The sequence below is a fragment of the Taudactylus pleione genome, unplaced genomic scaffold (genome assembly GCF_031769625.1).
Source record: "Taudactylus pleione unplaced genomic scaffold, aTauple2 ptg000129l, whole genome shotgun sequence".
In the NCBI taxonomy this organism is placed as follows: domain Eukaryota; kingdom Metazoa; phylum Chordata; class Amphibia; order Anura; family Myobatrachidae; genus Taudactylus; species Taudactylus pleione.
Genome location: NW_028284531.1, coordinates 220,873 through 235,728, shown reverse-complemented (window position 1 = coordinate 235,728; position 14,856 = coordinate 220,873). Strand labels below are relative to the sequence as shown.

The window sequence follows — 14,856 nt, the reverse complement described above, 5'->3', positions numbered from 1 at the left end:
TATACTGAAGTAAAATTACCAGCATTGCATAAGTGTCAAAGGCTTTTATTGACAATTACATTACGTTTATGTAAAGAGTCAATATTGCAGTGTTGACCCTTCTTTTTTAAGACTTCTGCAATTTGCCCTGGCATGCTGTCAATCAACTTCTGGGCCAGATACTGACTGATGGCCGCCCATTCTTGCCTAATCAATGCTTGGAGTTTGTCAGAATTTGTGGGTTTTTGTTTGTTCGTCCGCCTCTTTAGGATTGATCACAAGTTCTCAATGGGATTAAGGTCTGGGGAGTTTCCTGGCCATGGACCCAAAATTTTGATGTTTCCCCCGAGCCACTTAGTTATCACTTTTGCCTTATAGCTAGGTGCTCCATCATGCTGAAAAAGGCATTGTTCATCACCAAACTGTTCTTGGATAGTTGGGAGAAGTTGCTCTTGGAGGATGCTTTGGTACCATTCTTTAGTCATGGCTGTGTTCTTAGGCAAAATTGTGAGTGAGCCCACTCCCTTGGTTGAGAAGCAACCCCACACATGAATGGTCTCAGGATGCTTTACTGTTGGCATGACATAGGACTGATGGTAGCCTTCAGCTTTCCTTCTCCAGACAAGCGTTTTTTTCAGATGCCCCAAACAATCTGAAAGGGGATTCATCATAGAAAATAACTTTACCCCAGTCCTCAGCAGTCCAATCCCTGTACCTTTTGCAGAATATCAGTCTGTCCCTGATGTTTTTCCTGGAGAGAAGAGGCTTCTTTGCTGCCCTTCTTGACACCAGGCCATCCTCCAAAAGTCTTTGCCTCATTGTGTGTGAAGATGCACTGACACCTGCCTGCTGTCATTCCTGAGCAAGCTCTGCACTGGTGATGCCTCGATCCCGCAGCTGAATCAACTTTAGGAGACAGTCGTGGCACGTGCTGGATGCTCTTGGGCGCCCTGAAGCCTTCTTCACAACTATTGAACCTCTCTCCTTGAAGTTCTTGATGATCCGATAAATGGTTGATTTAGGTACAATCTTACTAGCAGCAATATCCTTGCCTGTGAAGCCCTTTTTGTGCAAAGCAATGATGACTGCACGTTTCCTTGCAAGTAACCATGGTTAACAGAGGAAAAACAATGATTACAAGCTCCACCCTCCTCTTAAAGCTTTCAGTCTGTTATTCTAACTCAATCAGCATGACAGTGATCTCCAGCCTTGTCCTCATCAACACTCTCACCTGTGTTAACACGAGGGCAGAGCTGAAATGCAGTGGAAATGTTGTTTTTGGGATTAAGGGCCTGATTCAGACCCACTCGCGAGCGGCTGTCCGCTCGCAAGTGGGTCGATGTTATGGACTGAGCATGCGCACGACGGAGGGAGCTCCGTCGTGCGCATGCGCCAGATGCGACGAGCGAAGGAAAGTCCTTCGCTCGTTGTGTCCGATCAAAGGGGGCGTGCTGTCAATGTTGATTGACAGCACGCCCCCTTTGGTGGGCGTGCCTCCCTGACGGGGGCGTTCCCACGGGAACGCCTCCCGTCAGAAGCCGGCCCACTGACATCACTAGTGATGTCAGTGGGAGTGATTTTGGCTCTGATAGAGCCAAAATCACTCCGGAGCTTGCGGTTGAAAACCTCAACCGCAGGCTCCGACTCGCAAATTCGATGGTCGCGATGGTCGAGACCATCGCGACCATCACAATGCACGCTCGTATAGCCTGTGGGTGGTGACCCACAGCTATACGAGCGTCCAGGAGGACGCTCCATGAAAATGGAGCCCGGCCCTCATTCAGAGCGTGCGCTCTGCTCAGAGCGTACGGCTCTGAATGAGGGCCCAAGTTCATTGTCATGGCAAAGAGGGACTTTGCAATTAATCTGGTCACTCTTTATGACATTCTGGAGTATATGCAAATTGCCATCATAAATAAGGTAGGTACACACCTGACAGATATATCTGCAGATGATGGTCATTCCTACATAGTGAACGACCATCATCTGCATGTTGCAGCGGGTCAGGCTGGACTGGGGACGGGTAGGGGCGTGGCCTAATCGCGGAAGGCAACCATTTGTGGCGCTGCACGCTGGGGACAGGGGCGCTGTGTGCACCTCAGCCCGGCGCACAGCCAATGGAGGGCGCGATCAGCGTGATCACTTCCCTCCTTTGGCATAGGAGACTGCTCGGGATGCTGCTTTAGCAGCCTCGGACAGTCTCCCAGTGCAGCCCAGCACACAGCAGCGTGTGCTGGGCTGCTGTGGGTGGGGAGCTGTGCCGAACCCGGGTAAGTAGTACCCGCTCGCGGCCCCCCCCCCCCCTCGGCCCCCCTGTATACGGGCGATCGGCAGATCACCCGTACACACTTGCCGATGAACAGATAAGTCTGCAGACATATATGTTCATTGGCTGTGCAGCACAGCCAATGCAATAAGTCTGTGAACAACATTGTTCACAGATATATCGTCTGTACACACTGGCCGACGGGGTCACGATATATTGACCGATCAATTGATCGGTCAATATATCGTCCAGTGTGTACCCAGCAAAACTGAAGCAGCAGACTTTGTGAAAACCAATACTTGTGCCATTCTCAAAACTTTTGGCCATGGCTGTACACGCGATATATCTTTGAACAACGTCTTTCGCAGATATATATCGCATTGCCCGTGCAGCACAGCAGATGAGATATATCTGAAAAATATATCATTCACATCTGCTTGTGCATACAGACGACCGACCTATATGCTGACCACAGTAACCGGCAACAATGACTCAAATAGGCAGGCATATTTAAATCCCTGTCCAGATGTGATGTCTGACCAGCAGAGCCGTAACTAGACTTTTTGGTGCCCTGTGCCAGAATGAGCATTGGTGCCCCCCTCATTTTTCAAAGGGACAAAATGCACCCAAAAAAGGGCCATGCCTTCATGGGGAAGGGCCAGGGAAGAGATAGGAGAGGCCAGGAGATGCTGGGGATGAAATAAGAGGAAGCTACAAGCAAGAATAATAATAAACAGAAGTTTGACAGGCCCAAACAGCGCCCCCTGACCTTTGGTGCCCTGTTCGATGGCACCAGCCGCACTACCCTAGCTACGGCCCTGCTGACCAGGCATATTGGGCCTGATTCAGATATGTATGCTAATGCAATTGCAGCTGCGATCCTGCACACAGTTGCTGTGTAAATATATGCTAATGCATGCAGTCCAGTTATAAGCAGCAACAATAATGAGAGGTAAATGATATAGAAGACAACCAAAGTAGAATCCGGGACCATGGTCTTTCCAAGGATAACTGTCCAGTATAGATAATAGAAAGTATATTATCTCAACTTAGTTTAATCAGAGCTGGAGATGCTCAGTATAGTGTCTTTGTTGGTAAATAACTATAGTTGCTCTGTAGGCACACATATGGATGCCACTGGTTTTCTGCAGTTTGATACCGCTCAAAGACAGAAATTACTTCTTAAACTACCAATTGTGATTTCAATTAAAATATTGTTTCATGTACTGCATTTTATTAAATATCTTTCCGAAAAGTTTTATTGTCTTAATTTGTTATTTTTGCAAAAATATTCAATACATGGCTAAAAAAAAAAAAAAAAATTTTTATCAGTAGGCCTATTTGACAGGTAATAAACATAACTGAAAAAATAAAATTAGGCTCAGACAAAGTAAATTATAATTTTTAATTAAGTGGGCATATACACACACACACTAATGTAACAGTATCTTCTCAGAAACTTTAAGAGTAAAAATAATAAAACTAAAAGTAATGAATTAAATTAACAAACTGTCGTTAAAATGAGCAACAAACAAACAATAACATCATATAGCAAATTAAACACTGCCTGCTCAGCAGCCACGCGGCAGAGACAGTCTTAAGGATTCACGTGTCAGAAATGTCCCTGTTTTTTTCTTTTAAATACAGCAACTCAAAACACACTAGGATGAATCTTGCAGATAATCTGCTACAAGATATGTCTGAAATAAAAAAATACCATTTATATGGATTTAAAGGCTGACATTTGTTTGTGAACGCAAAATAATAAGGACACTGAACAGTTGTAAATAAAACAGATAATTAAATTTCAGTGCAATTATAGTAATAAAATATCAGCTATGAGTTTGTTGAATAAGTAGTTAGTCTCTTAGATCTTCTATTTGGTGTGTCCTCAATTTGCTTCCATTTTTCTGTTTTATTTAAGGACACAGAATAATCTTATTCTTATCCTTCAATGCTGATAGGAAGAAGTTGCATAGGAGTTCTCCTCTTCTTGTCTAAAACGAAATAAACCAAAAATACATTTATTAAAGAAAAAGGAGATTGGGTTGGGGAGACACACAAAAACAAAAGTGAATTAGGATACAAAATAATGCACTGTCTGATACCGGTGGCAGGCATTGCTTTGCTCTGCCATGTAATCACTTTAATTGCCTCCAAGGAATGCCTGGATAAAGGAAGAAAAATTCCCATAATGTACGCCGGCCGCTGCTGCTCACCTCTCCCCTGCAATTTATATATTACAGTACCTCCTTTTTGCCTCATATACAAGTGGCGGGTAGAGGAGCAGTGTGCGATACCAGGGACCTCCCCCTCTGCACCTGTAGCGAGTGAGGTAAGAGGCAGCGAGGGAAGTGGAGAAATGAATTACAAGAGATAGCTGTGGGGGAGAAATGAATAATAGAGGAGAACGTGGTGGTAAAGAATTACATTACATGGGAGGGAGGGAGGATGGAAATAAGTGACAGAAGGCAAACTGGTAGATGGAAAATGAATCACAAAAGGAGGGGAACAGACTCCTCAGACCTAAATGTAGTTTTAAGTGGAGCAGCGCACTGACAAGTCCTAGTTAATGAGAACATTAGTAGTATTTCAGACTAATAAGGATTTATTCAAAAATTTAAATGATAAAATCCATTCATAAGTTGACATTGTATTGAAATGATCAACCTCTTATGAAAACAACATTAAAATGTCCCTGTGTACATAATGTAAATGCTTCATTACAGGATTCAAACTGTTGCTTCCATAGAACATCCATTATCTATACACAGCAGAGGCAACTTTTTGTGACCAGTTCACACCGACTTTACAGGTTGCATAAAAATTCCCTCAGTCAATATAATTAATCAACTGAAAAAAGAAAAATAAGCACCTTCCATTTTTCTCCTAAAGCTTCAACTAATATCAAAAGTGGGAAGTCTTGCTCATTGTCATGTTATTACTGAAGGGCGTTAAAGGAATATGGCAGCAAAACCATTGGCTCCACGTTAAGGAAACTAGGAGGTCAATTCAATTAGCCGCTGGGGGGGGTTGGGGTTCTGAGTTGCCGTTGTAACGGTGCGGAAACTCCACAAACGGCCAGATTTGAACAAGCAGTAATTAAGATATAAAAATAATTGTAAAGGGCAATAACCATTCCAGTTACACTATAATTCAGATCCAACTGGAGAGAAGAAAGAGCACTTCGGAATAAGAGCTGGCAGAAAGCAGAGTAGCAGCACACAATGCCAGTGAGCAGCTGTAGAAGTGACTACTACCCTGGGATAGCAAATTATTACTATATACGGTGCTATAGTGTAGACCACATCTAGAACCTGGTGAAGAGCATCTCACTGTAATGCTGGGCATACACTGTTAGATATTTTATCTGACACCATGTAACTCACCAGATATCCATACACTGAGATACCTGCGTTCTTCTACTGTGAAGGAACAGGGGAAATGTCAGTCACTTGAGCCAGGGGCAGCACATACACTGCAAGATGGTGCAGATTAGCAGCTCACAAATTATTGGATCTTTAAAGACATGACAAATAATTTGAGGTTGGTTGAGCAAATACACTGTACAATTATCTGTACAATCCGCCAATATCTGACAGATGATTGGCCAGTTAATTGTATAACTTATGCCCAGCAGAACGGTATTAGCACAACTGCCTAATAAAGGGATACATGGTTTAAATGATAAAGAAAGATTACAAAAAGTCAGTTACTTACTTTGGGAGAAAAATAATACAGTATATTGCTTAGTGATCTAACCAATACAATTATAAAAATATTAAAGGAAATTACAGACTATATAATGCACTTTGTATAAAGGAGCATACCAGGGGTGGGGAATGGAAATACAAGTTCTAGCATGAACATAAGATATATTTGATTACTGTAAGAGCAGTGAACATTACCAAATGACGTGGGACGCATAATTCACTAACATCATTTAAAAATGGACTGGAAGCTTTAAAGAAATGGTATCTGTAATTCATGGAGGGCATTATGGGAGTGACTGATTCAGGCCAAATTTCAGATTCTCATTTCTCTAGCCTCAAGAAAGTCCCCCCATAACAGCAGTGACGGAAATGTGATCAATGCAGGTACAATTTCTGGAAACGTTCAGCTTTATGGACCTTTGTCTTTTTTTTTTTCAACCTTCCCAAATATGTAACATAACTTCTGACAAATGAAATATATGTGTTACTCATCACATAATCTATCTGTTTTTGAAACATGTTGGCAGGTTGGGTAGGGGGGGGGGGGGGGGAGCAGCGCTTCTGTAGTGATGACAACAGAACATTCCATTCTGAAGACACCACAGCATGACCCTGAGCAAGTCATCTGCTACTGACATCAAGGTAGTATTTGTAGGTTATAATTCACTGCGGATGTGTACTAGGTGCAAATCAAAAACATACACTTGATTAAATGTGGTCTAAAAACTGTGCATAATACTTTGCTACAGGTGTTGTACTATTTGCATCTGTCATATGAGGCTTTCCAGAAATACAGCAATAAATAGTGGTAATAGAGACAGAATTGACATTGCCCCAAGTGCCTGCAGGGAGTTAATAATTATGTAAATAGAAAACAATCACAGATTACAATGCAGCTGCTGCTCCAAAGTACATTGTCTGGTGTTGTAACCTGTTTGTATGGGCATACAGCATACAGCTGTACTCTTCTCTATGCCAATTAAAACAAGGCTTATTAGTAAACGTGTGTATAGTTTCTATAGTTATATAAAATGGCCTCACACAAATCTAATAAACTCATTCTGTATTTTACACATGACAATTTGAATGCATTCATTTAATTTCTTATGGGCAAAAGTGTGATAATTTATAATAATATTTTTAATTATATTTGTACCTATAGTCTGTTTTATTCTAATTCCATGATGTAGTCGGCATCCTGGCGGTCAGTAGGCCAGAGGTCAGAATACCGGAGCCTGAATCCCGGCTTCAGAAGCCTGACCGCTGACGTCCCAACAGTAAGTATTAGGGTTAGGGGGAAGGTTAGGCACTAAGGGAGGGTGTGGGATAGGCTGCTGGAGGGGAAGGTTAGGGTTAGGCTGTGGGAAAGCTGGGTTAGTGTAAGGCTACCTACCTAATCTTGTCAGGATTCTGACTGTCTTAATGCCGCGGTTGGTATTTTGACCGGTGTACCCAACCCTTAAGATGCGTATACATTACAAGATCCCGGGACGACGGCACGATTACGACATGATAATCGTGCCGTCGTCTCCCTAGGGGTGCAGTGCCTACACTGAACGATTGATCGTTCAGTGTAGGCGCATCAATCATCCCAGAACATGGGCAACCTGACAACGTCGTCAGATTGACCAGCATGATCGGGGGGCGACGACAGATGTCAAAAACGACCAGCGAGCGCATGCATCGCTGGGCGTTTTTGACATTTAAATGCCCAATTTGCGGCCGATTAATGAGCAATTGCACGATTAAGTAAGGCCGTGTAGTGGATACACACCTTTATATACATATATATGCTTGTGACATGACCAAAGGGAGAAGCACCTTTGCTTCCTGCGTCCTCCCGACTACCACACCTAGATCAGAGAGGGCTTCCGGAGCTTGCCTCCATGTAATTCCTGAGAAGGTGGCAATTTGAGAAGAGAGTGCTAAAATTAATCATTGCTTAAATTGGATTTGAAAAAACTAAATGAAAAAGGTTATGTATTAGGGCAGGCTGCATACACAGCTTTTTGCAATTGCATATGACAATGTTGTAAAGTATGAGCTCACAGGTAGACAGTAGTATGAAATGACTCTCGAGCATACAATACATGCACATACTACTGCATGTAATATTTATGCATAATACTGTGTAGTTAAACCCGAAGAGTTGGAGCTTCTAATAATGATAGCATTGGTAGAGGGGAAGAGTTAGGCTGTGGGAAAGCAGATAAAAGGAGAAGGCGGAATCAGGTCATAAGAGGCAGGTACAGAGGAGGGAGATGTGCTTGGTTTCTGCTGCAGGGTTAAGACTACTTAGACACCTGTGAAATGTATGCCCCAGAGGCATAGAGAGATTTCTAAAACAAGCATTAACAAATGAAACACTGGTAAATGTTATTCAGCCATTTGATCCTGCAATACCAACTGCATTTAAAATAAAAGCTTTGAAACTGACATTTACACATGGCTCATACTGTGTTTATTTCACAGGTCCTATACAAACTTTAATTACTCACTGTCAGTAAGCTTTACACTCTGGTTATAGCTTTAAAAATTAATTCAGTTGCCATTCCCTTCGTCTCTTGTGGGGACGTTTAATTTTGAATTTTGGAACATGGTCCGAATATACAGTATGTTTATTTTATTTGATTAAGTTTGCGATTTCTATTGTTCTTTTTGATTTGTGTTAAATGGAAAGTGTTTTCTTTAAATGTCAATGGTTTAAATTCCCCCAATAAACGTAGGTTAGATTTATACACGTTCCATAAACAGAAGGTGGATGTAGTTGCCTTAAAGGAAACACATTTTTCCTCCTTAGGCCCTCCAGATTTTAATAATCGTAGGTACCCCTTGGGTTACTTTGTTAATGGCCCTTTTAAACGTAATAGGGTGGCCATTATTTTCAGTAGTTCTGTATCTTTTGTTTTACATTCCTAACTGGCTGATAAAAGTGGTCGTTACCTTATTTTCACTGGCCTTTTAGAAGGTAAATTGGTTACATTTGTCTCTTTTTATCCCCTTAATTCTAACCATGTTCAATTCCTTAGGAAAGTTTTTCTTAGCAATACAGAAATTTAGATGGGGATCGCTTATTCTTTTAGGCAATTTTATTCTTGTTCTAGATTCCAAATTGGATAAATCTCGCCAACCCTCCACCGCTTCTTCCCATTCTGGTCCGTCTCTTGCCATTTATAATCTTTTGGCAGAATTCAATTTGTATAATGCCTGGTGGGTACGGAATCCAGCTGGGTGGGATTATATTTATTTTTCACCAGTCCATAACTCCTACTCCCGCATAGATCTCCTCTTGGTTGATAAGTGGACCTTACAACATTCGGGTTCGTTAGATATTCTCCATATTACATGGTCCGACCATGCCCAGTTGTTGTGGTATTGGGACATCTCGTTCTCATTTACCCCCGCGCCCTTGGATACTACATTCCCACTTTCTGTCAGACCCTCTAACAAAACAATCCATAGCTGATGGTATTTCAACTTATTTAGCTACTAACGCCCCTACCGATACTTCTATTTTAACTTCTTGGTGTGCTTTTAAAGCTGTAGTTCGAGGTTGTAATTCAAGCGGGTGCTAGACTTAAAAGATAAAATATCAAGTTGCAACTGGATCTAGAGGTTAAACTTCAGGAATTGGAAGATCGTAATAAACTTTGTCCCTCTAAAGCCCTCCGTAAAGAGCTGTCCGCCATTAGAAATCAACTACAGAAACTTCTCATGGGCTGCACTAAATTTGCTCTTAATAGATTGCGCCAGAAATTTTATTTATTTGTCGGGTAACAGAGCTGGGAGATTATTGGCTCGCAAATTTCAGGCACAACAGGCTAGGAATAGAATTAAACACATTATTTCACCAGGGGGTTAAAAGGTTGTAAATCCTTCTGACATTACTAATCAGTATGCCAATTATTAGTCATCTTTATAACCTTTCTTCAGACTCCTCTACCCCTCAACCTTCTGTTTCCACTATCGACTCATTTCTGACAGGTATTTGTCTACCCTACCGGACTGAGGAACACTTCACTGTTCTGAACTCTCCCTGAACTTCATTAGAGATAGAGGCTGCTATTAGGTTCCTGCCCCGTGGAAAAGCTCCCGGTCTGGACGTTTTTTTAAATGATTTTTATATGACTTACCAGGACTAATTAGTCCCTACACTTACGTCCCTGTTTAATTAAGTTTCGGAATCCGGAACATTCCCTACTGAAATGTTAGAGGCTCATGTTGTGACCCTTCCTAAGCCGGGTAAGGATCCTGCTTACGGTCAACACTATCGCCCTATTGCTCTTCTTAACGAAGATGTAAAACTGTATACTAAGCTGATTGCTCAACACCTTAACCCTGTTCTCTCTTCCTTGGTGCATCCTGACCAGGTGGGGTTCGTGTCCGGCCTGACAGGCATCTGATAAAACTCCTGCAACCTCCTTGATTATGTTAATGCTTCTGGTTCTGGCCATATTAGGATTTCTCTTGATGCGGGAAGCTATTCGAATCGACTGAATTGGTTGTATATGCGTATGGTACCATCCCAATTTGGGTTTTCTGGTTGCATATGGTCTTCCATTTTAGCTCTGTATAGTAATCCCTCTGCAAAGGTGTTCAGTAATGGTTTTGTATCGGATGCGTTCCCTATTACAAACGGGACTTGTCAAGGATGTCCCCTCTCTACTTTGATATTGGTTTTGACCATTGAACCTTTGGCTGCTAAGCTACGGGCTGCTGTTAATTTTCCTGGTACTGTGATTGGGTCTACAAAACATAAACTTTGTCTTTTTGCGGATGACGTCCTCCTTTTTGTCACGGATCCTCTTACCTCATTGCCTCACTTACATGCTATTTAAGACGAGTATAGTGCAGCCTATTATAAGTTAAATACGACTGACGCTATGCCTGCTAATCTAGAAGACTCAGTTATTTCTTCTCTACATTCCAAATTTTCCATATAAAATTGGCGAACTACCACAATTCCTTACCTGGGGCTTCATATCCCTCCCAACTCATTCTCGGTATTTGACATTAACCTCTCACCTCTAATTGAAGGCCTGTCAAGTTTTACTGAGTCCTGGTTGGCTTATAACATTTCCTGGTTAGGGTCTTTAGCGGCATTTAAGAGGTCTCTGCTCCCTAAGCTCATGTACCTCTTTTGCACAATTCCTTTGAACTTTCCTATTAAATATTTAGATAAGTGTAGCTCTATTTTGTCTCTTTATCTCGTATGATTCTTACAAAGATTTATGGTGGCTTGGCCTTACCCGATTTGGCTCAGTACCAAGAGGAGCGTTTATTAGCTCAACTCCGGGAATGGTCTCAGCAACTTGTTGCCAACTGCTGGGTGCCCCTGGAACATGCTCGTTGCCCTGGCTTTCCCTTAAATGATTTACTATGGGTTCCTAAATGTCTGTGGCCTTCTACCTCCCATTAATCTCTTCTATGAAAGACTCGTTTCATATCTGGGATACGTTGATTTCTCGAATTCTGGTATTTTTTGTCCCAAACCCTGTAATTTCTCTTAAGGCTGAGTCTAAATTAATCCCTAATCTTAATATTCTCTCTTGGTATGCTCCCTGACACTTTGTGGGATCTCATGGATTGTAGCATTTTTCTCTCATTCTCCAAACTGCAAACCCATTACTCTATAACCTTTACGGAATTGTTTCAATATCTACAGATCTATCATAGGTTTCAAAGTGTGGTGCGGTCCTCTTTCCTTACAATCTCCTCCGAGTAATCTCATATCCCAGTTGACATCAGGTGGTAATAGGAGTAGTATTTCCTTTTGGTATAAGTACCTTTTAGAGCTACGCCCTGTTAAATCTCCTGCTCAACTTCGGTGGGCACTAGATCTGGGTCACCCTATTCCAGATTCCCAATGAGAGATGATTTACTCCATGTCTTTTGGTATGTCTCGATGTTTGAACCATATGGAAATGCATGTCAAATAATTAGACTGTACCTTACTCCTAAAAGACTTCATACTTTTTGGCCCTCATGCTCCAAATTTTGCTGGCTTCAATGTGGTGAGGTTGGCTAAGTATTTCATGTTTTTTTGGTCCGGTCCTCTTCTCTTATGTTATGGGTGTCTCTGTCCCCATCGCCTTCAGTGGCCTTATTACATATTTATCCTGTTGTAGTACGATATCATAGGTATGTACTCTGGCATATTTGCATTGCTGCTCGAGCTGCTATGGCCCAATGATGAAAATAACACCTAATGGAAACTGAATCCATGCCTTATTCCACCTCCGCGTCCTCTCCAATAATGAAATGGATGACTTGGCATAAATATGTGACTGATGGGGAGGGGTGCTCAATTGGTCTACAAACCATCTTTATCAGACCGCCCACGATATAGTTTAAATGAACCTAGTACGTCTAGTTAAGATTCCTGTCTACTTAAATGTAATTTGTGTATTTCTGAATGTTTCTATACTTTTGTTACTTTCCCATACAGTGTACGGCTAGTGTGCATTCGGGTATATACATTTTGTATCCCCGTTTTTTGTACCCCTTTTCCCTTCCCTTTTCTTTTTTCTGTACTGCTCCCTTGATAAAAATTAAATTAACCAGAATACATTCTATAACCTTCAATGAACGGTCAGATAGCTATTAAAAACACCAATCATTATAAAGTAAACTATAATATAGTTCATTCATATTTTCCATATCAGAGCTAAAAATACAAAATATCATGTGCTGCTGCTACAAGTAAAAGGTACTGCGCACGCTTGCACTATGCTGCCGCTACCAATAAAGGTACTGCACACACTGGCACTATGCTGCTGCTGCCAGTAAAGGTACTGCACATGCTGGCACTATGCTGCTGCTGCCAGTAAAGGTACTGCACATGCTGGCACTATGCTGCTGCTGCCAGTAAAGGTACTGCACACACTTTAACTATGCTGCTGCAGCTGCCAGTAAAGGTACTGCACATGCTGCACTATGCTGCTGATGCCAGAAAAGGTGCTGCACATGTTGGCACTATGCTGCTGCTGCTGCCAGTAAAGGTGCTGCACACACTTTAACTATGCTGCTGCAGCTGCCAGTAAAGGTACTGCACATGCTGCACTATGCTGCTGATGCCAGAAAAGGTGCTGCACATGCTGGCACTATGCTGCTGCTGCCAATAAAGGTACTGCACATGCTGGCACTATGCTGCTGATGCCAGAAAAGGTGCTGCACATGCTGGCACTATGCTGCTGCTGCCAGTAAAGGTACTGCACATGCTGGCACTATGCTGCTGCTGCCAGTAAAGGTACTGCACATTCTGGCACTATGCTGCCGCTACCAATAAAGGTACTGCACACACTGGCACTATGCTGCTGCAGCTGCCAGTAAAGGTACTGCACATGCTGCACTATGCTGCTGATGCCAGAAAAGGTGCTGCACATGCTGGCACTATGCTGCTGCTGCTGCCAATAAAGGTACTGCACATGCTGGCACTATGCTGCTGATGCCAGAAAAGGTGCTGCACATGTTGGCACTATGCTGCTGCTGCTGCCAGTAAAGGTACTGCACACACTTTAACTATGCTGCTGCAGCTGCCAGTAAAGGTACTGCACATGCTGCACTATGCTGCTGATGCCAGAAAAGGTGCTGCACATGCTGGCACTATGCTGCTGCTGCCAATAAAGGTACTGCACATGCTGGCACTATGCTGCTGATGCCAGAAAAGGTGCTGCACATGTTGGCACTATGCTGCTGCTGCCAATAAAGGTACTGCACATGCTGGCACTATGCTGCTGCTGCCAGTAAAGGTACTGCACATGCTGGCACTATGCTGCTGCTGCCAGTAAAGGTACTGCACATGCTGCTGATGCCAGAAAAGGTGCTGCACATGCTGGCACTATGCTGCTGCTGCCAGTAAAGGTACTGCACATGCTGGCACTATGCTGCTGCTGCCAGTAAAGGTACTGCACATGCTGGCACTATGCTGCTGCTGCCAGTAAAGGTACTGCACACGCTGGCACTATGCTGCTGCTGCCAGTAAAGGTACTGCACACGCTGGCACTATGCTTTTGCTGCCAGTAAAGGTACTGCACCCGCTGGCACTATGCTTCTGCTAGTAAAGGTACTGCATATGCTGGCACTATGCTGCTGCTGCCAGTAAAGGTACTGCATATGCTGGCACTATGCTGCTGCTGCCAGTAAAGGTACTGCACATGCTGGCACTATGCTTCTGCTAATAAAGGTTAGGGGAGAAATACTCACTGGATCTCAGCTCTGACCCGGAAGTCACAGTCACATGACCGCCGGGACTCAGAAGTCGCACTGGACTTGCTGCAGATGTCGAGGGCAATGTAAGTCACGGCTGAGCCACCAGGGACGATATCTCGATATTCTAACATGTCAACATTTTATCACTGTCTCCATTATGACTGTTGACATTTTATACCACACCCCTTATTATATAATATACCAGTTCCCTTATGCCACAGGAGTTCGGTAAGATGCCATGCACTTTTCAGTAGGGATGGTCAATCTGTGGCTCTGTATTGATCTTTCGGATCGATACTGGAATGTCAGGTCTGTATTTTATGCAGACAAGAACAGGGAAATTACATCGGTCTTTTCCAAGGTCAATGGTATTTTTCCGCTTGCACAGTTAGGGAACTCCTTTAACTGTGTATGCGCAATTTTACAAAGTAAAAGCCAATGCATGTCTAGTAGAGCAGGAGACATTGGGGAACAGGTCAGTATACGGTTGTTGCAGTATCATGATTTTTGGATCGATTGTATTAATAAATCAGGTCTCCAGAATCGATCCATAAATCACGACGTGCATGAAAGATCAGATTGGATGCATCCCTACTTTCAGCACAGCAATTGTGGCCTCTTGGTGCGGGAGGCAATCGGGAAGCCGACTGCCTAAATACCGGCAGACGGCTTCCCGACTGTCTTATC

At 42.9% G+C, this 14,856-nt stretch overlaps 1 protein-coding gene across 2 annotated transcripts in view; it reads right to left on the bottom strand.

Annotated features, from left to right (window-relative positions):
- Positions 1-3,631: 3,631 nt before the first annotated feature.
- The window catches only part of LYSMD2 (LysM domain containing 2), a 33,313-nt gene continuing 22,088 nt past the window's right edge, over positions 3,632-14,856 (bottom strand). The window contains exons 3-4 of one of the 2 annotated variants that reach the window (XM_088472774.1): positions 5,635-5,670; positions 3,632-4,242 (exon numbers count right to left, since the gene is read on the bottom strand). In XM_088472774.1, the coding sequence (XP_088328900.1) occupies position 4,242; positions 5,635-5,670 (37 nt within the window). In that variant the 3' untranslated portion in view covers positions 3,632-4,241. The remainder of the gene's footprint in view (positions 4,243-5,634; positions 5,671-14,856) is intronic. The other variant, XM_088472773.1, reaches the window with a different exon arrangement.